Genomic DNA, 21,526 nt, shown 5'->3' with positions numbered 1-21,526 from the left:
GATCAGACTCCTTTTCATGATCAATGGCAGCTCTGTGTTCTGATATGGATGTTTTCTGTGATAACAACATGGGGTGCATTCTTGTGGAGCCTGTGTTCTAACTTTAAGACTGAGTTGGGCAGGTCAGCAGATCACATATAACCAGGAGTCTGGTCCCCACCCAAAGTATTTCTTGTATAGGTGTTCAGCAGTTGCTGCCTTGTCTTGGTTCTACTTGGCTTGAGGTTCTGCTGTTCATGGAGCATGTCCCAGGGCTGGCTAGCATTCTACCTCAAGGTACCTAAGACCTTCTGCAAAGTCTGGTCAGCAGCTATGGTTGTACAGAGAGAATTTCCATGTGAAGAGAAGCCACTGACTTGGAGACTTACTCTGATAATAACAGATCTACTACTGGGCAGATGTGTGTTTGCAAAATGCTCCCTATAGGCCACCAGGTGTCACTGTGCAGCAATCCTTTGTGGCTCTCCAGGAGGTTAAGAGTCCAGAATCCCACTTCCTTTCCAAAAGCAACTTCTCTGTTCTGTTTCCTTGGCTCTTTCTCCTGTCCTCAGATTTCTCTGTATGTTTTACCCTATACTCAGTTTCTGGTCTTCTACGTCTACATCAAATTCTATCATTTCCCTTCTCCCAACAAACATACAAAATGACCTGGGTCTAGGTTGAGACCCCTCCTGTTTGTTGAAGTGGTCAAAGGAACTCTAGGAAGGATGTAAATGGTGACTGATAAGTTTTTGGTCTCTGCTTGAGCTGCTGCTGCCATTGTTTTCAAGAAAGCCACCCCCTCCACATCCAGTGGGAGAGGCAGCCAGTTCCTGGAGGTAGGACCCCCAAAGGCAACTGAATGAACCAAGGAGAGGTCAAAGGAGCTATCAGAAGCATTTGGTGATGTTCTTTCCATGAGCAGGATGCTCTGAGCTATGACTTAGGGCAAAGTGACTCAGAAAGTCTGTATTATACATTCAGTGTCAGACATTTGAACGAGCAGAAGAAGAGAGGCGAGAGAGACACAGAGGGAAGGAAGCCCTGCAAAACTCTCTAGATGGAGTGGAGTGATGATTTTTGAAAGGACCCTTGCTGGGTGGGCAGCTTGGCCACCATAGACCCTCCATGAAACATACACTCTGGAACCCAGAGCAAGAGGTGTGAATAAGAATTCCTGGGGGTGGGGGAAGCTGTGTCTCAAAGGATAGCTGATGGATTAGCACTTCAATGGCATGAAGAGAGGGGGATTTTATAAGCCCAAAGCCTACCTGCAATTTATCTTAGACAATCATCATCCTCTAAGTAGCCAATGTTTGCCTCGCTCTGTGCCGAACCACAGCACCCTGTGACCATTGAACCTAACATCCTAACGAAGAGATAAATCAATCTTTTGGAATATTTTAATAAAGCTTTAGTTTCACACCAACCCAAAGGCTAAGAGTATTGTCTGATAGCGTTTAAAGCCCACAGTAGAGTTCTCCCAATCTTTCCATAACCTGCCTGCCTGATGTGCCCAACAATATGTTTGAAAAGTGTCTTGACTTGTGGCTTTTTGTTTTGTTTTATTTCCTTTAAAAAAATTTGATGAAATTTCTACCTCATTAGAACATGGTATTTGAAGAGACCCAAATCTGCATCCCCAGACTTGCATATTTAACTCTGGAATAAACCACATCTTTTATTCCATGGAGGTGAGGACTGTTTCTTTCACTGACCGTATCATAGGACTATATACACTGAAACTTAGCCCACAAAATACCTCAAGATATCAGGAACTAAATTTGGAATCAGAACCATGCAGTACTCAGCAAGGCTGAAAACTGATCAGGGCCAGAATCTGCAGTGGAACTCAGACACAGATTCCAAGGGAATGCTGGACACCAGTCAGAACTGTCCAGGGGCAGGGCCAGCATCTATAATCCCACACGACCTCTCACTCACAGAGTCGGCATCTGTGGCCCAACCTTACAAAGGACTGCCTAGAGGTGTGACCGACAGTTTTAAATGGACCAGTGAAAGACCACCTAGAAACTCGGATGGCATCTGCTACCTGGCCTGTCGAAGACTGCCCAGGGGTGTGACCTGGATCTGTGAGCCTAGAAAGGGATGTCCAGAAGGTAAGAGGCCAAGTCAGACTCTGTATCTACTTCCTATTTCTTCCCTTTACATTTATTCCTCCCTTACTTAGCACCTAAGGTCCATCTACGATCCTATTTCCTACTCTGTTTGTTCACATTGCTTTTCACACCCTTCTTCTTTTCTTCTGTTCTAGTCTTTTCAATTTTCCCGTGAAGGCTCTCCAAAGAACAAAGGCTGTCTTGGTTTTGAGGACCTCTGCCTCAGTCTTCCCTGAGCTGGGGTTGTTTCAGGGTGTCTGACTGTATTTCTTTACCCCTTTCTCTTTTCCTTCTGCCTTAGGTTAGAGCTGCCTCTGACCCACACCCTTCCCCACTGTTCCCCTCCTCTGTTTATTTTCCCTCTGTCTTTCTCCAGCATCCCAATACTAATCACTAGTCTTATTGGACTTTTAAAATTTCCATTCGCACATTAGATAACTAATATCACATGTGGTACTATTATTGCTGTTCAATTACTTCAAGTATTGGAGTTGAAGGATAAATTGCTATATTTTTGTAGTAGGCCTGTTTCTTAGATGTAGATGTAAGAATGTAATACTAGAGTCCAGCCTGTGCTCAGGCCTCCTCTCACAGACACTGACAGGTGTCCACTGGGATTTTCTGTGAGCCCTGAGCTGACACATTTACTACAGCCAGTGTCTCACCCAGAGAGCTAGTTGATACCAGGAGGGCCTCTCCATCCGAAACAACAGATTCCCACCTCTACCCCTGCCTGCCACGTGGGCTCTGATTCTCTTCAGAGACACCGCCGTGCCACCTGTCACTGCTACTGGGACCTGGACTCTCTGTAGAGCCCCTGACATGCTGCTGACCCTTTACCTGTCAGTACATGGCATTAACAACTCTTCAAATAAACTCCTTAATGCCCAGTGATCAATCCCAGTGTCCTCTTGAACCGCGGCCCCATCCAAACCTAACAATGGGTGTAGGTGTGGTTTTCCCAATTACATTCCAAGACTCCAGGAATTAATCCCGAGAATCAACAAACGGGATTATACGAAACTGAAGCAGTCACCAGAGTGGGAGAGCTGAGGAAATGCAAGAGTCTGCAAACAACACATAGGACAGGGCACGGATATCCAGGTACATAAAGGACTGTACACATTAAACACCAGACGGCCCAAGACAGGGCACACAGCAGGAACAGCAGCTCTGTGAGTCCTCCCCTGGGCTCCTGGAGTCAAGGGGCCATCTCCACAGAATCCCAAGGCAGCGGATCTTCCATAGACTGCATCTCCTCAATTAAATTCCTCAAGTTCATTTTATTACGCAAGCACTGCCCACCAGCAGGGCCTGTCATTGATTGCCACAACTTCCTTCTAATGTAAATCATTGCAAAATGCTTAACTTTGCCTTTTCCACCTAAGAAAGGGCTAGATCACAGCTCAGCCTCTCTGCCTCTGCCATGTTTCGGGAAGCCTTACCCTCTAGAAGATTCTGCCTTAACTAGTAGACAGTCTCCATGAAGTCCTACTCCCCCTCTGAACCAGGAGAGACCCTTAATATTGCCTCCCAATCCTCTCAGTGGCCACTAAAATCCTGAATACCTACTGCGGACAGTTCAAGAATTAGACTCAAGTCAGTTATGGTGGTGCATACCTTTAATCTCAGCACTTGAAAGGCAGAGGTAAGAGGATCTCTGTGAGTTTGAGCCCAGCTTGGTCTACAAAAGTGAGTTCCAGGACAGCCAGAGCTGCATAGAGAGACCTCATCTTCCAAAACAAACAAAAAATAAAAACTAAAACAAACAGCAACAGCAAAAAGAATTAGACTCACCAAAGATAATTAGGAGAGTTACACAGAGAGAAATCCCTGAAAAGATGAGAATTTAACTGTACAACTCAGACTACGACGTCTTTTTAAACATAGTCTTGTGGAAACATTGTTGGCACAAAGGCAGAATACAGACCTGATGGAGTGACTTCCTGTTGGCACAGTTTATGCCCCCAATGAAGACCATGTTAGGCATGATGGGCCTGGGGTCAAGCACAAAGTCCCCTTGGAACAGCCACATGGATGCACGGCTGAGAACCTCCACCAAGGGCACCTCTCTCTGCAAAAGCTCAGAGGCAAGGCTCACATAGGGAGTATTAAAAAATATGAAAGATAACTCAAGGCCTCAGAATAGATATATTCACAGAATCAGAATAATGTTCTTGACCCTCTGCAGATCTGTGGTCTGAAGTTCTTATGAGAAACATACAAGGGAGGGTTTGGACCCTGGGCTGCCTTAAAGTCTAGTTCACAGGGAACGTAGTGCAGGAAAAACACAGCAGAAACATGTAAGCACTTGGCCACCACCAACCCACAGGGCTCAAGAGGGTCTCTTAAAACCATGTTGAAGGAACTCAAATTAAGATGGTGGGTCAGAGCCTCATTCTGCAGTACACCCACACAGTAGACCCATGTAGACCCACACAGTAGACCCATGTAGACCCACACAGTAGACCCATGAGGACCCATGTAGAACCATGTACACCCACACAGTAGACCCATGTAGACCCATGTAGACCCATGTAGACCCAAATCCATGTTGATATATTTTTCATGTATGCCATAACTTTAAGAAATATCTCCAGGTCATGTCTTATTTCAAAGAACTTTGGAAGGTGGCCCAGTAAGTTGTGCCTGTATTCCTCTTTGCTAAGTGGAACAGCATAGATTTTCTTTTTTGATGCACACAGACACATCTGGAGCCAGGACCAAAGTCTGGTGGCCTCAGGCATGGAGCTCCTTCATGATGGTGGTCATACTCAGCCAGTGGCTGCCTTCCATGGGAAATGCCACCACCTTCCCACCCTCAGCTCAGGGCAGAGCACAGAGCAGAAACATCAGCTCTATGAGCTCCCCCAATGGGGTCCTGGGGCCATCTCAGAATCCCACTACAGCACTTATTTAGTGGCACTTCTGCCCAGATTCAATGTTCACCCCTGCTCCACCTAAAACTGCAGTAGACAGCTGTGGGAAGCCATCCCAGGACAGTGTTGGTACCTCTCCTCACTGTGAGGTTCTGGCATTCATTCGCTTTCAAAAGCACACAGAATCATTCAAATGCTGCATCCGAAGAATACTTTACCTGTGAACGAGGCCATGAGTGTTGTGTGGCTCAGCTGAGTCAGAGACATAAATCTATGAAGCATGACATGAAGAGGCACACAGCAGATATTTGCGATAATATTCTTAATTTTATGTCTTTAAAGATGTTGAGAGATCCTGGTTGCTCATATGCTCCTGGCATTAGGAAAGGTGTTTGCCAGAAGAATGTCAGTCTTCCGTTTCACATTTTATTAGAAATGTTGGGTAAGGTATATGCTTTCTCTGAATCATTTTTAACTATACTTTCCTTTTTATACTTCATAGAGAAGGATGTAAAGAATATTAATGACACTTTGGGTTTAAATAAAAGGCTGGGTGTGAGGGTGTATGTCTTCAATCTCAGCACTATGGAGGCAAAGGCAGGCCAATCACTGCCAGTCTGGACTACTTAGTGAGATCAGTCAGGGCTAAACAGTGAGACTCTATCTCAAATACAATAAATATGACCTTCAATTGCACATAAATGAGGAAGAGTCATTTGGCCACTAAAGCAAATATCATTAGACAAATAGATAATGAAAATGTGGCATATATACACTATGAAATACTATTCAGCTGTAAAAAAAATGAAATTGTGAGATTTGCAGGTAAATGAATGGAACTAGAAACTACACTAAGGTATCCCAGGTCCACAAAGACAAATGCCTCATATTCTTCCCCATTTGTAGTTCCTAGCTACAAATCTTCAGATGTGAGGGGTATGTATCCTGGAGTAACCACCGAAACCAGGAAAGTCAAAGGTCTCCTGTAGGTGGGTGGGGGAGGGGCAATAGAGAGAGGAAGAGCGGGGAACCAATGATATGAGAAGGAACATGGGGAAACTGGAGGGACCTTAGTTAGGGAGGGTGAAGGTCAACGCAGAAGGAGAGAGGAAGAGGAGGGGAAATGACATAAGGATGTTTGAAAGCCATAAGGAGTCATAGTATTCTTTACTTACCCCAAATTACACAGAATACATTTAAGTGTATATACATACACAATATAGTTTAAATGAAGCTCAGCCACATGGGCTAAAAAATGCCCCAAGGGCCATAGACTATATCTAATGAAAACCCCAGTACCTGCCTTTTGAGTCGTTGGTTGGAAGAGTCCAAGAGACTTCCAAATAACACAAGCTACTGCTGTTGCCCTTAGTTGCCTCATAGAGATTGAAGGTAGGTCCCTATTGCTGAAGACACCATGCAGTTTGGATACAGGACTTGGAAGCTCAACGCTGAATATGATCTGAAAGCCCCCTCCCCAAGGACTAACTCTATAGTTCTGGAAGGTACTAGGCAAGCTGCCAAGGAAGGGAAACGACCAGAAGTCACATCCAGCGGTGAAGCCTATGAACCCCAACCATGACCAGCTGGCAAGCCATCCCTAAAGGTGCAATGGTGGTACTTGTATCTTGGTGATAACAACGGTTCTCTAACTGGATTGAAGACCACTCAACAGGAGGGAGATCATGCCTGGTCCTGGAAACCCAGCCAATTATATGAGGCTGATGAGGCCACGGACCTCAGAGGAGAAGAGACGACCACTACTTTACTAAACCAGCACAGTTCCTAACTGTATTCTAAATACTCATCCCTAGGTAAGCAGATAAGTGTGACACCTAGCCCGCACCAAAGAAGCTTCTCTTTGCAACACACAGAGACTACTATAGAAAGTCAAAGCGCAGATTACAACAACTGATTGGGGGTGCCCAGCTGTAATGGAGAGATACATCCACAACACAACTGCTGCACATAAGTCTCAGGGAACGTACCAGAAGAGGGGACAGACAGATTGAAGAGCCAGAGGACCAAAGAAAAATCTGTCATGAAATTGTGTCCCCTAGACGTAACAGGAAAGCTTTATTCAACAATGTGGCCACCTAAACAAGACCTGAGTAAGGACGCTAACGTGTTAACACTGGCACAGGCTAACATGGAAGCGGAATCTCAAGGAGCCCCACCCTTACACAAGGAACTACAGGCAGCTGAAGGGTGCTGGGAGCGGGAGAAGCAGTCTTCCCCAAATTTGGAGTCCCAAGTTGGTCATCCAATACCAAACTGTCAGCCCTGGAGCCATGTACATGCAACACTGAATGGACTCAGTAAGTTGTACTTAGAGATTTACACATACATACATACATACACACACACACACACACACACACACACACACACACACACACACACACCTGTGGAATTTGCAGGTAAATAGATGGAACTAGAAAATACACTGAGGTATCCCAGGTTCACAAAGACAAATGCCAGATAGTCTCCCCAATGTGTAGTGTACGTGTGTAATACATAAACAGTTAAAGAAAAGGAGGTCAGGAACTTGAGAGCAAGTGAGGGAGTGGGCATGGGAAGGGTTGGAGTAAGGAAAGGGAACGTGATTATATTTTAACTTAATAAGTGAAAAAACAAAACAAATTTAAAATGATGGCTTTCAATTACACATAAATAATGAGGGGCCATTCGATAATTCGTTAAAATGTCAGTCCAGATTTAAAATTTAGGGAACTATGAAAGGGGGTGTCAGTAGACTCCTATTATCTCAACTGTAGTAGTTTAAGTTGGTTTGCTTTTTTCTCTTTACATTTTTTTAGATCAGAAACTGGTTCCAGGACCATGCTCCTTGTGAAGGCAGAGGGCAACATACTCAATTGAGGGCCTCAAGGTTCCATGGTGGTTAGTGGCTTCTTAGCATGCCATTCAGACCAGCTTGGTTCTAAAACAGTGTTGTTGGCTGATGAGGGAAAGGACACCTCACTTAAGTGCACATGCCTCCCCATTATCACACAGGGACACAGACCAGAGGAGAAGCTGACTGGATGAGGTGGTCCACACTCGTCTGAGAAGTCCATGCTGTTAACTCAGTCCAGCCCCACACTAAGAGGATTTTTGGCATGCTTACCTTGGGATAGTTTAAGAAATTGCATAAGACACTAAACTGAATTGGAAATGAAATCGAGCTAAAAACACAACCTTTCTTTGGTAAAAGGACCTGAACACACTGGCACAAACTAGGACCCTGAGAAAGTGCATCTGGGTCTCTTTTGAAGTGTGAAATAGGAAATCAAAGCAGTAACTTAAAACCTCCAAAACCAACACCTCCCAGGTCCACATGAAGTACTGCTTAATTTTACCAGACTTTCAAAGAACTAACATCATGCTTCTCAAAGGACTCCAAAGAAGTCAGGAAAGAACATGATCAAACTCTTTATGAAGCCAGCATTACTTTAATTCACAAACCACATAAATATATAAGAAAATAAGACAAACCACAAAACAATCTCTCTGATGAAAATAGATGAAGAATTTCTCAATCAAATACTTGCCAACTAAATTTAAGAAGACATCAGAAAGCTCAATCATGATCAAGTTGGCTTTATACATGAAAGGTAATATTGATTTAACACACACAAATCAATAAGTGTAGAAAATCACTAAAGTGGACAGAAGGACCGAGATCACAGGTCATCCAAACAGATACAGAAAAGGCTTTTGGCAAAACCCAGGATCCATTAATACAAAAAGCCCTGTGGCCTCTACAAATCAAAAGAACATATCTCAACATAGCAAAAGCTATGTACCGCGAAATTAGAGCCAACATATAGGAAATGGGGAGAAGCACTTCCACTAAAATCAGGATCTAAACAAGGTGTCCATTCTGTTCTGAATCCAGCACCAGGGTCTTGTTAGCGCAAGACAAGGAGACAACTAGAAGGACACGAAGAGGAGAAGAAGACGTCCATGTGTCCTCATTTGCACAGGATATAGCTGTACATAGAGCAGCCCTAAAGACCCACCTGCACTTCTAAGAGATGAGAAACACTCTCTTCAAAGTGGTAGAATAGGAAATCAACAGTTGTCTTCCTAATCACCAACGGCAAACATGGTGAAAATAACCAAGAACAAACCCCATTAACAATTGCCTCAAAATAGAAATGCCCAGCTAACCGACACTGTGGAAGAACTCTATAATGAAGACTTTCAATACTGAGGGAAGACATTGAAGGTGACACCAGGAAAAGGTTAGACCTACTATGCATATGGACCCAACAACTGCACTGTGAAATTCCTTTATCCCCCTAGGCAGTAGCACTCCTTGTGATAGGTCAGGTCACAGCTCAGTGTCTCTGCTCCCGCCCAGATCCAGGAACTCACCCTCAGGAAAACAGTACACAGACACATGGACAGTCTCAGTAGAGACCCACCACCACTCTTCAGTCTATCAGAGACCCTCAGGCACTAGTCCCCCCAGTGGCCACTGAAAAATAGGAGGCTCTGGGGCTGGAGAGATGGCTTCTCTTCCAGAGGCACTGAGTTCGATTCTCAGCACCCACAGGGTGGCTCACACAACCATCTGTAATTCCACTTCCAGGGGATTCAGTGATCTCTTCTGGCTTCCATAGTCACTGTCTGCATGTGGTACACAAACAGACACCCAGGCAAAAACCCACAGACATAAAATAAAAACAGAAAAGCCTGATTCTAATAGTTTATGCCAAGAAAGGCTATCAGTAAAGGGGCAGAATCCTTTAAAAGACCAGTAGGAAAGTCAGCATGAGAAAATATATTCTGCATAGAATATTGATTGGTTAAAGGCTTCAATACAGACCTGATGGAGTGGCTTCCTGTTGGCACAGTTTATGCCCCCAATGAAGACCATGTTAGGCATGATGGGCCTGGGGTAGTCGAACACAAAGTCCCCCCGGAACAGCCACACAGATGCATGGCTGAGAACCTCCACCAAGGACACCTCTCTCTGCAAAAGCTCAGAGGCAAGCCTTTCATAGGGAGTGAAAGATACACGACACAGGTACTTCAAGGTGAGAGGGTACAGCATATTTTTGGTCCTTTGTAGGAAGTTCATGTGGTCAGAAAGTCTTGTAAATAGACTTGGAATATATGAGGGAGGGTTTGGACATTGTGTGGCCTCATAGTCTATGTCACAGGGGATATACCGCAGAAAAAACACAGCAGGAATCTGTAGGTACTTGGCCAGCACTGCCCCACAGGGGAAAACCGGGTCCGTTAAGACCATGTCAAAGGAGCTGGAATTCAGGTGCCGGATCAGGGTCTCATTGTGCAGTAGATTCTTGCAAGATGTTAAGAGAGTTGCTGATATTTTTTTCAAAGCCTCAGATGTTTTAAAGAATGTCTTCACAGAGTTTCCTGTTTCAAAGACCAGGTTAATGGTTTTTATCATTTGTTGCTTATATCCTTGGTTAGTGTACGGAAAGGCATAAGTTTTGAGGGTGAAGAAGTCCTCGCCTTTGATGTGAAGAGTCACGTCTGGAGCCACAACCACAATCTGGTGGCCTCGGGCATGGAGCTCCTTGGTGACATCCCTCATGCTCAGCCAGTGGCTGCCCTCCATGGGAAACACCAGCACCTTCCCACCTTCAGTCTGGGGCAGGGCACAGAGGAGGAGCAGCCCCAGCAATCCTTGCAAGGGCACATGGAAACCCGTAGCCATCTCTGTGGAAACTCAGAGCTGATCTTCCTCATCAGGCTATGCCTCTTGCTTTTGTTACTTCGTCTTATCTCCAGTCCAACCTGGACGTGTCATTGGCACAGGCCCCCAAATGTTAATTATTGAAGAATAAATCTATCCTTGGCTCCTGCCCAACCCTACTTCCAACCAACACAATATTGATCTTCTTATTTCTTTCTTAAAAACCATGACAAGACACTCCTCTCTCTTTAGGGGACATGCTAGTTCGTATCTTGTTTTTCCCTCAATTAAAAAACAGCAAGGCTGTGTATACCCATTTCATTTTGTCACCTCATTCTCTGCTGGCCATGTTCTAACAGGCTGGCCCTGAGCTCTGATCTATAATGTAGCATTTCAGACTGTAACCCTGTTAGGTAACTCTCTAAAGTATCGCTTCCCCTCCACGAGGAGCACTCAGTACACTATAAGGACCATCACTAAATCAGCTTGCCCCACAAAAAGGATTTGTGGCTCTCTGGTGAGGTCCGTTTACCTAGGTATCTCTGTAATGAGCAGGGAACAGTTTTTGAAGCTGCTGGTTGTTGTCAAGTGTGGGAATAAAGGAAGATATTTCAAACTCAAAATTAGATGACTGTAAAGCAAGGTCTTCTGGAAATTTTGTGTGCACTCGTGGATACAAGTCACTAAAACCTAGGCCAGTCCAACCTAGGCAATGGCGTAAAGTGGGCTTAACAAGCTCTGTTTCCCATAAGCTCCTCACTTTGCATTAGCCTGGGATATGGCTCAGTCTAAAGTTCTAGTCTCCCGGATGCTGGGGGTCACAGGCTTCCGTATTTATCCTGAGTCTTCTGGCCTCTGAGTCTTCCCAGTGGAAATTGCAAACCTCCAGTATGCAGCTACACCTCAATACTTTAACTCACCAAAGACTGTTAGAAGAAAAGGAGAGATCTTTGGAAAGATTAGAAACGGAAGAAATTAGAACAAAGTTCTTAAAGAATGGCCACTGCCTGAACCATAAGCTGGGCGAAGGCACCCACAGAGACCTGACATAGTGACTTCTTGCTGGGATGTGTACATCACCAGGACCTCATCCCAGGGATAAATAGGAACTCTCAAAACCACATTGAAGGAACTAGAGTTTAATGCCTCGTCAGAGGCATGTCCTGTAGACTCAGGCAAGACTTCATATGGAAGGCAGATAACTTTTTTCAAATATGCCAGACCTTTAGAAGTGTTCTCGGGTGTTTCAGACTAAAGAATTTTTGAAAACCACCATGCAACTGTGCTTGTCTTCTTCCTTGGTGTAGGAAATGGTATAGGCTTCCAGGGTGGAAAAAACCCTTTCCTCTGAAGTGTGAATTTACCTCTGGAGCCAGGACCACAGCCTGGTGACTCCCTTGCATCTCCTAACGCTCAGCCAGTGGCTGCCCTTGGTGGAAAACATTGGCATCTTTGCATCTTCAGCCCAGGGCAGGGCACACAGCAAGAAAAGAGGCCTTGTGAGTCCTCACATGGGCACATGGAGTCCTGGGGCCATCTCTCCAGAAGCCCTCGGTGGGGAGCCTTCCTCATCGGGTCATATGCCTCCTACATAGTTTGTTCATCTTTACCATCTTAGCACCAGGCCACCTGGGAAAGTGGGCTGGCACTGGACAGCACGGCACTGCCCTGAAGTTAGTCACTGCAGAATAAATCCACCCTGTGCTTCACCACTGCCCTCTTTCGTCACCTCTTCTTCAAAGAATCTGATCTTCTCACTTCCTTCCTAGAACAATTCCCATGAGCCACTGCTCTTCCTAAAGATACCCCCGCTCACCTCTTTTCTTCCAACTCCTGAGAAAGGCTGTGGGAAACCCATTTCATTTCATTGCTTCCACCCCTATTAGGCACGTCTAACAAGCTGCCGCTGAGCTCTGAATAATGCCTGATGCCTTGGACCCCAGGGTGATCACTGGATGTAATCCCAGAGTTTGATTTGAAATGTCCCATTGTTGAAAGCTCGGCCCCCACCTGGTGGCACTATTGAGTCAGTGAATGAAGAGGCTGCTGACTCTCTCTATGGATTAATCCATGGGTAAATTTATACTTGACTGTCCTTTAAGGAAGCAGGGTAGAGATGTGGATGTAGGTCACGGGATGTACGCCTTTAAATGTTGTCTCTTCTCTCTGAACCTCTCCTCTCACCATCCCACTCTGTGTCCCGGCTATCGTGATGTGAACATCCACTACGAGAGCCTCTCTGCCATGATGTTTCTGCCTTGCCAAAGGCCTAGAAAACACGGAACCAGCCTGCTAGAACTGATGCTTCTCAAACCACGAGGGAAAACAATCCTTTCCTGCTTTAACCTGTTTCTCTTGGGCCCTTGTCAGCCCAGGACAGTGTTGGTGATCCCCCACATCCCTAGGTGGGTCTGTTGTGCATTCACTTCCACTTCCCAGACAGGGACTGTGCTCTTTCTGAAGGCTGAGAGCAAAATAGTTAAGCCAATGCTTGGGGTTTCCACAGTTGGTTAGTAACATGTTAGTTAGTCCACTCAGCCATAACTTGATCCTACAACAGTGGCAGACTTTGGAAATGGGAAAAACCTTTTCCCTAAGTCCACACAAACCAGCCCATTGCCATGCAGGGGGCAGAAAAGAAGGAACTTGACAAAAGCCAGCTTTCAGCTGTGTGACAGGATGAGGTAACTATACACATCTGGGAAAGTCCATTCTTGCAGTACAATTTATGCCTCACATAAAGACCTTTGGAAGTCCAGGTGACATGGGATGGTCACCACGAGCTGTCTCACCCCATATTCATAGATGAAGATCATATAAGATATGAAAGGAAGCAATTGAAATGAGCTAAACATGAAGCAAGCTCTTAATTTTCTGCAGAGAAGCCGACAGGGCCTAAACATAGCGTCACAAACTACAGTGTTGGAATTGTCTTGGAAAACTATTAGTGCTCTTACAGTCAGACCTGCAGGCTGGGACATGCACACAACATGGGAGAGGTCCGTAAGATTTGGTTTTGACACAGGGCACATGAGATCTGTCAAACTACATCCAACGGTCTCTGAGGTATCTGGGCACCTGCTTCCTACATGCTAACTGAATGAGAAATGCCAGCATAAGACCAAATACCAGAGCTTTTAAAGCATCAACACTTTGGACAAGGAGGTCTCACAGTAATAGTCACTGAGTGGTTTGCCGGATGTGGTGGTCAGCTTCAACTGCCAACATAACCTAGAATTGTAGTGCAAATTCTAATTGGTGTTAATAATAAAAACTTGGAGTCAGATATCGGGGTAAATGCTAAAAGATCAGAGAGACAAGGGAGCAAGCCACAGCCACTTCTTACCTCGACAACTCCTCAGCATGAAAGGGGCTGAGCTCTGACTCCACCCACCTTATATTCCCCTCTTCTCCCAGCCATATCACTTCCTGTTTCCTCCTCCCTAGTGCTGGGATTAAAGGTATGTGCCTCCCAAGTACTGGAATCAAAGGCATGAGATTCCCAAGTGCTGGGATTAAAGGTGTGTGCCACCACTGCCTGGTCTCTATGGCTAACTAGTGGCTAGCTCTGCCCTCTGATCTTCAGGCAAGCTTTATTTGTTAGAGAACAAACAAAACATCACCACCTAGAATCACCAAGGAAGAGAGTCTTAAGTGGGGATTATCTATTTTGGGTTGCCTGTGGGCGTGTGTGTGGGAATTCTCTTGAGTTAACTGATTTTGGAGGACTCGGCCCACTGTGGGTAGCACTATTCCCTAGGCAGAGTAACCTGAGCTGTACAACAGTGGAGAGAGAGATCCAGCTGAGTACAAGCAAGGAAGCAAGCAGCATGCGTGAACTCATCTGCTTTTGACTGTGGATGTCACATGACTAGCTGTTTCAAATTCACACCACCTTTGACTTCCCTGTTATGATGGACTGTGACTTGGGATTTGTTAGTTAAACTCTTTCTCCCTTAAGTTGCTTTTTTGTGGAGGGAGGCAGGGACACGTTATCTCAGCAAAAGAAATGGCACTAGGGCATTGGAGAAGGAGTTTTTCCTTTGAAAAAGTTGAAGATGGGAGGGAGGGATGGCTCAGTGGTCAAGAGCACTGAACGTTTTGCCAGAGGACCCAAGTGCAATTCCCAGAACCCACATGATGGTTCACACGTGTGTGTAACTACAGTTCAGTACTTTGACAGTCACCACAACTGAAGTGCAGAGATGCCAGGAGTTTGGGAGATGGCCAGAGCATCCATAGAAGGCTGAATTTTTTTTGTTTGTTTGTTTTGTTTTTTCAAGACAGGGTTTCTCTGTAGCTTTGTGCCTTTCCTAGGCTCACAAGCAAAAAATAAGAGAAGGCTGAAATTTGAGAGACGTTTTCCCTAGGGCTGCAGAACTGAAGAACCCGGAATGTGGAGGCCTGGAGTGTGTGTTTGGCCTCTCACCTTTCTAGAGGCCTTCAGTCCAACTCAGGTGTGGGCAGGGCCACACTCCTTCTGAAGTGTCCAAAGAAGCACCGTGGCCCTGCCTTTTCAGCCTGTGGTATTGGCCTTAGATAGATTAGGGGGAACCCACCTTGTCTGGGGTACCATTAAAAGTCACTATCGTTTTAATGGTAAACTAATGCTAAAATGTTCTCTGATATATCGTTTTCAGAAAACAAGTGTGTGCCGGGGGTAAGGCAAACTGATGCCCTCCTTAGCAGCTGATGTGTCTCCATGGTGACCTGCCAATCTTGAGTAAAATGTCTGTTGTCTAACAGCCAGGCAGACTAGGCCTAAACCAGTGCCAGCCAGATCAACACTCCGTGGACGCCCTGAGACACCACATACAAAGACTGCAGCTGATTGCCTTTGTCTCCTGAAGACAAAGCTTCCACCAGGCCTGTCCAGGGTGGTTTGTACCAGAGGATTTGCTTCCACGAGGGTTAGTGAACGTCAGATCCCCAAGCAGTGGCTCAACCCACGCCCCTTGGCTAGTGCTTCCCTTGGCCTGGCAGAGGAGCTGCTGTGATTGGTGCTAAGGAGGCAACACTGTGATTGCTCTGTTCAAATAGCGGATGAGGCAAGGCAGTCTAGGGTTGGTTCAAACACCTTTCCTTGGGCTGCTCAGGCTCCCTTGGGGAGCTGACTCGGGGACACCCTCCTGTGAACAGCTGTTCTTGTGTGGTCCTTTCTGGCCCCACAAGCAGTGAGGGCTGAGTGAGTAACATGGAGGAAGCCACAGAGGCCGCGGTAGTTGAGCGCTTGCAGACCTGTGCTGTCGATGGCTAAAAACAAAGGAGCTAAACAGTTCAGGAGCATCCAGAAGGCGAGAAAAAGAAGGGGGTGGTGAGTGGGGACAGCAGGACAGGGTATCCCTGAGACTGGAGACAACCGGCTATGAGGTGTCAGAGAAAGGAGCCAGCTACGGGGGAAGTGGTCCAAAGAACATCCAAGTCTTCAGAGCCAAGGGTCTCGGACCTCAACTCATTTTTAACTGTATTTTTAACCTTTTGTGTCTTAGGAGGTGTTTAAAGGTGTAAAGATTTGTTTCTGTTTCCTTCTATCTGGTTAATATATGACTAAGTGCCATGAGGTAATTTGTCTAAATGAGTAACATTTTAAGGTCCTGAGGCATAGTCTTCAACCCCTCCCTCCCTCCCTCCCTCCCTCCCTCCCTCCCTCCCTCCCTCCCTTCCTTCCTTCCTTCCTCCCTTCCATTGCAATCCCAATTCAACCGGTAACGAAGCCTTGTATGTTACACCAGGGTCTGAGTTTCATCCCCAGCATGGAGAAGATTACAGAAGGAGGTGTGGCACAGCCATGCTGTATTCTTAAAGGAGTGGAGGAGGTTCTAGTCCGGTCAGCCTGAACCCAGGGTTGTGCAGAGGCGAGAGTGAGTTAAAAGCAGCCTCATCCCAGGAACAGACCCATGTGAAAGCAGGAATGGAGACATCCACCAGGGGGCGCGCAAGAGCAGCGTAGAGAAGGCCCGTCTACAGGATCATCCAGAACTGCCTGTGATGGGGAGGCCCAGGCCCTGGGAGCCTTGAAGACACGGCACTCTAGAAAGAGCTTCTCTACTGTGGGCGAAGCATCCCAGCCCCTGAACTATGCCTAGCAAGCACCTTTCAGATGGCCATGGAGAGGGGTGGGAACAGACCTGCTCTGCGAGGGTACCTATTCCGTTACAGAGGCTTCTTCACTAAATTACCTCAGCGGTACTTTAGTCATATATTAACCAGGTAGAAGAGAACAGGAACAAATATTTACACCTTTTAATATCTCCTGGGACACTAAAGGTTAAAAAAAAAAGTTAAAAATTAGCTAAGTTGGGGTTGTACAGATGGGTCAGCATTTGCTGTTCTTGTAGAAGACTGGGTTGTGTTTCCAGACCCTTCATCAGGTGGTTCACAGCCAGCCTTACTCCAACTCCAGGGGATGCAATGCCCTCCTCTGGCCTCCGGGGGCACCCATGCCACAGTCTCTCTGTCTCTGTCTCTGTCTCTGTCTCTCTTACACACACACACACACACACACACACACACACACACACTGAAATATTTTCTCTTTGAAAATATTCATTTCTAAAAATGAAAAAGGCAATTAAGAAAATGGCAACATGTATCTGACAAAGATACTAGTTAGAATGTACAAAGAGACGTCACAACTTAAAAATAAGTAAAACAATAAAAGTGAATAGAAGGTCTGATAAGACAGCCACCCGGAAATGTACTCAGGAGCACAGAAAGAGCTATGCAGGGCACATGTTCTTGCCAGTCAGGAAGAAGAGGCAAACACAAACAGTCACTGAGATGAATTTCTAGCACACTAGAAAAGTCTGCTAATAGCACACGTTTGCAATAACATAGAGTAATCCAAACTCAAATAAAATACTGTGAGGTCTACAAAATAGGGCAACTGCTTTGGAAAGCAGCTTGGTAATTTATTGGGGAAACATGGGATTCAGCAATCCCACCTATAAGCATTTACCTAGGAAAATGGAAAGTGTATAGCCTGCGGAAAACCAAAATGAGGTATTAGAACAAAGCAACCACAATTGTTTGTGGGAGGTGGGGGAGGGGCCATGACAACAGAGGATCCAGAGGGTTGGCAGTCAATATGAGCAAAGTCCAAGATACATGTGTATGAGACAATCACAGTGAAGCGCCACTGTTTGGCACATGAACACATGGCAGCATGTTCCTCAGGGCAGCAGGAAACAACCACAAAGTGGAGTTAGTCATTTTTAAAACTTCCCACAAAGGAGGTCTAGGGCCAAGTGGCTTCACGTGGAAATCAGAAATCTTACATGTACACAATCAGCTCCAGTTCTTCACAGCAGTGGGGGAGGAGAGAACGTTTCCAATCCATCCTACAAGGCCAGAGTTAGCCTCTATCTCACAAAGATCAAATCGTTTTATTGAGGTAAAACTCAGCAAACGAGTGCTTTCCATCAAGCCTGACTACTGGAGGTCAACCCCAGAACACACATGGGGACAGAATTAATTCCGGCAAGTTGTCCGCTGATGTCCACATGCACGCCCATAGTGTGTGCACCCATACGCTACACTATATAATTACTTTTAAAAATGTATGAACCTTCCAATGTCTTTCCTGAATATATGCACTTAAACTCTCAGCAAAATAATGTCAAGCTGGATCTAGCAGTGCACAGGAAAATTTACAATAGGGTAAGTAGCGTTGTCCCCAAAAGACGTAGTTGGCTTAAGATCAACTGCCGTATGACACTTTTGTCACAGAACAAAGAAGCTGCATTTTGATCTTAACAGACACAAGAAATGCATTTGACAAAACCAGCAGTCCCTGTATGGTAAGAATTACAAAACAAATTAGTGACAATTGGAAATTGTCTCAATGTTTTAATCCAAGAATCTACCTAAAATCTCTAGTTATAACATGTAAGGGTAAAGTATGAAATGCTTTTCCTCCAAGACTGGGAACAAAGAAAGGATGTCTTCCTTCCTCATACACTCTAACTAGGCAATCAAGCAGCAAAAACAGGTAGATAGATAGATAGATAGATAGATAGATAGATAGATAGATAGATAGATAGACAGACAAATAAATAAATAAATATCCTCCTGGGCTGGAAAGGAAGAAATACAGATCTCTACTTGTAACTGACATGATCTTCTATTCAGAAAATCCTAAGAAATCCACTACAAACTTTGGCAATGAATAAATCCAGCAAAGTTACAGGGTACATAACCAATATCCAACAATTGATTATATTTCTATACACTAGTAATATGCATTTCAAAATTAAAATGAAACAATCTCATTTAAAATTACACCAAGAACTAAAATTGCAGGGGCTAGAGAGATGGCTTAAGGGCACTTGCTGCTCTTCAGAGGACCAGACTTTCGTACCTGGTAACTCTGTCAGGCAGCTCAGAATTGACTGTTACTTCGGCTCCAGGGCATCTTACACCCTCTTCTGGCTTCTGCTGGCACCCACCCACACATACATACACCTCCACACAGACGCATGCACAAATGCTCATAAATAAAATATTTCTGTCACAGATTAAAGCGTGAGCCTTAAATGAGAAGTATGAAAGAGTGTTGAAAACTGTTCAGGAGGACCCAAACATGCCGAAGAACACCCCACATTCACGAAACAGAACCTTTGATGTTGTTAAGATGGCAGCATTGGGGCTGTAAAAGGAAACTAGGGGAATGGCTCATGAGGTAGAGTGCTTACAGGAGCAAGCCTGAGGACTGGAGTTCAGATCCCTAGAAGCCACATACAAACCAGATGTGGACGCATGCATCTGGAACCCGGACACACCTACAGGGAGATGGGGGGCAGAGACAAAAGAATCCAAAGGGCTTGTGGGTCATCTAGCCTGGCATCTGCAGCAGTGACCAACAGGAGATCCTGCTGGAACAAAGTGGAAAGGATGACCTCTGACCTCCACATGAGCACCATTGGGCCTACACCCACATACACTCTGACCTCCACATGGGCACCATTGGGCTTACACCCACATACACAGAACCACATGTACACACATACACATCTCTTACACGCATACACACATAAAAAAGGAAACTACGAAGGAAAATAATCTGGTAAGAGGTTAACACGTAGGATGTACACATTACAACTCAACCACAACTGCAGAAACATTTAGAGATGTGCAATGGCCTTGATGTCCCCTCCTCCAAAACAAGGCATGGAAATGGCCAAGAAGCAGCTGAAAACATGGTGACTGTTGAGCCATTATGGAAGAAAGCAAAAACTCTGAGATAGCGTTCAGACCTACTAGGATGGCCGCAAATTTTAAGTGGGAAATAACAAGAGTTGGCAAAGATGCTAAGAAGCTGAAACCTTCCTTTCATTACTGGTGGGAATATAAAATGGTGAAGCAACTGTGGGGAAAAAAATCTCAATAATTTAAACATAAAATTATTATATGGCCCAGCAATCCCACTCCTGAACATATATTCAAAAGAACCAAAAATGCATTCAAAGATTTATACCAAAGTGTTCATAACAGCACTTTTCTTAATAATGGAAACTATTCAAATTGTAGAAACTCAAATGTCGGTAAACTGATAAAATGTGAGATAGTCATACCCACACTATCATTCAGCCAGAAAAGTGAAGTACTGATACAGGCTACAAGGTGGATGAACTTTAAAAACATACAAGGAAAGGTGACACAAAAGACCACAAATTCTATTTGAAATTTCCAAATAGGCAAGTCTGTGGAGACAGGGGGCGAAGGTCAGGCTGAAGGGCCATCTTTGGGAATGGCTGCCGTGAAATGACGAATCTGTGAACATAAAGCTACACACAAACTGTCCTAGTTCGCTCTAACTGTCAATGTGACACAACCTACAGTCACGTGAGAAGGGAGTCTCGATTGGGGGTTTGCCTGGGTCAGACTGGTCTGTGGGAGGTTTTCTTGATCCTTAGTTGATGTAGGGGTGCCCTGCTCACCGTGAGCCGTACTGTTCCCTGGGCAGGTGGGCCTCAGCTGTACACAAAACTATGAGCCTGCGTGAGCCAGCAAGCAGCTTCCCCCAGGGTTCCTGCTTCAGTTCTTATCCCGACTCCCCTCAATGAGGGACCGTGACTTAGAAATGTAAGCCAAAGAAATCTTTTTCTCACTTAAGCTGCTATTAGTCAGTGTGCTTTATCACAGCAACAGAGAGAAAACCAGGGCAAAAATCATTAAACTGTAAACATTAAATGAGTGAGTCCATATGGTGTACAAATTTTATCTGAGAGTTTTTTGGTTTCCTTGTTTTGGTTTTTTGTTTATTTTTGTTTTTTTGGCTTTTTTGTAATTCACTTAAAAGAGAAAGATTAAAAAGATATGTACAACATTTTTACAAACTTGAAGTCATACATCTGATCCAGTATTACCTAAATTATTAGCTAAATTTCTAGCTATTTGGACAGTGATGCTGAATAATGAGTGGGAGCCTGGACTCACTCCAGCATTTATAACTGATTAACAGAAAATCAAAGCCAAAATGTTTTGTAATCTCCAAGGAAAGAAGCCACAAATTACAGGCATTGTAGACACTGGGTTGAATGACCTGCTTTAAAAGTGCATGGGTGGAATGAGTCAGCATTTTGGTGGGGGTGCAGAATGAGAAGTGGATTTTTAAAAACTCGAGGCTTTATTTTATTTTCTGTGATATACCCTCTCGATCCTTCCCGATATCTTCTCCATTTCCCCATCTCCTTCCCCCTCTCTCTTCTCTCCTTCTCTGCTCTCTTCTCTCCTTCCCTTTTGTCCTTCACCCTCTCCCTCATTCTCCCATTTCTTTTTTCTCTCCCTCCCAGGCTGTCCTTGAGTTCATCACCCACCCACCTCAGCTTTCTGTGTCCTGAGTGCTCAGATTTCAGGTTTGTGGCCCCATGTTA

General features: G+C 45.0%; 2 protein-coding genes across 3 annotated transcripts in view; both read right to left on the bottom strand.

Annotated features, from left to right (window-relative positions):
- Nucleotides 1–21,526, bottom strand: part of LOC131923443 (UDP-glucuronosyltransferase 1-6) — a 68,808-nt gene that overhangs the window by 30,440 nt on the left and 16,842 nt on the right. The window lies entirely within an intron of this gene.
- Nucleotides 9,753–10,673, bottom strand: LOC131923573 (UDP-glucuronosyltransferase 1A5-like). Its single transcript, XM_059278705.1, has one exon. It carries the CDS (start codon nucleotides 10,671–10,673, stop codon nucleotides 9,753–9,755), a length of 921 nt encoding a protein of 306 aa, XP_059134688.1.

The sequence above is a fragment of the Peromyscus eremicus genome, chromosome 13 (assembly GCF_949786415.1).
Source record: "Peromyscus eremicus chromosome 13, PerEre_H2_v1, whole genome shotgun sequence".
NCBI classification, from domain to species: domain Eukaryota; kingdom Metazoa; phylum Chordata; class Mammalia; order Rodentia; family Cricetidae; genus Peromyscus; species Peromyscus eremicus.
This window is presented reverse-complemented; position numbering and strand designations above follow the sequence as displayed.

Bases quoted from the DNA above. Each gene is read 5' to 3' on its own strand.
- LOC131923573 (XM_059278705.1), bottom strand. From the start codon at position 10,673: ATGGCTACGGGTTTCCATGTGCCCTTGCAAGGATTGCTGGGGCTGCTC.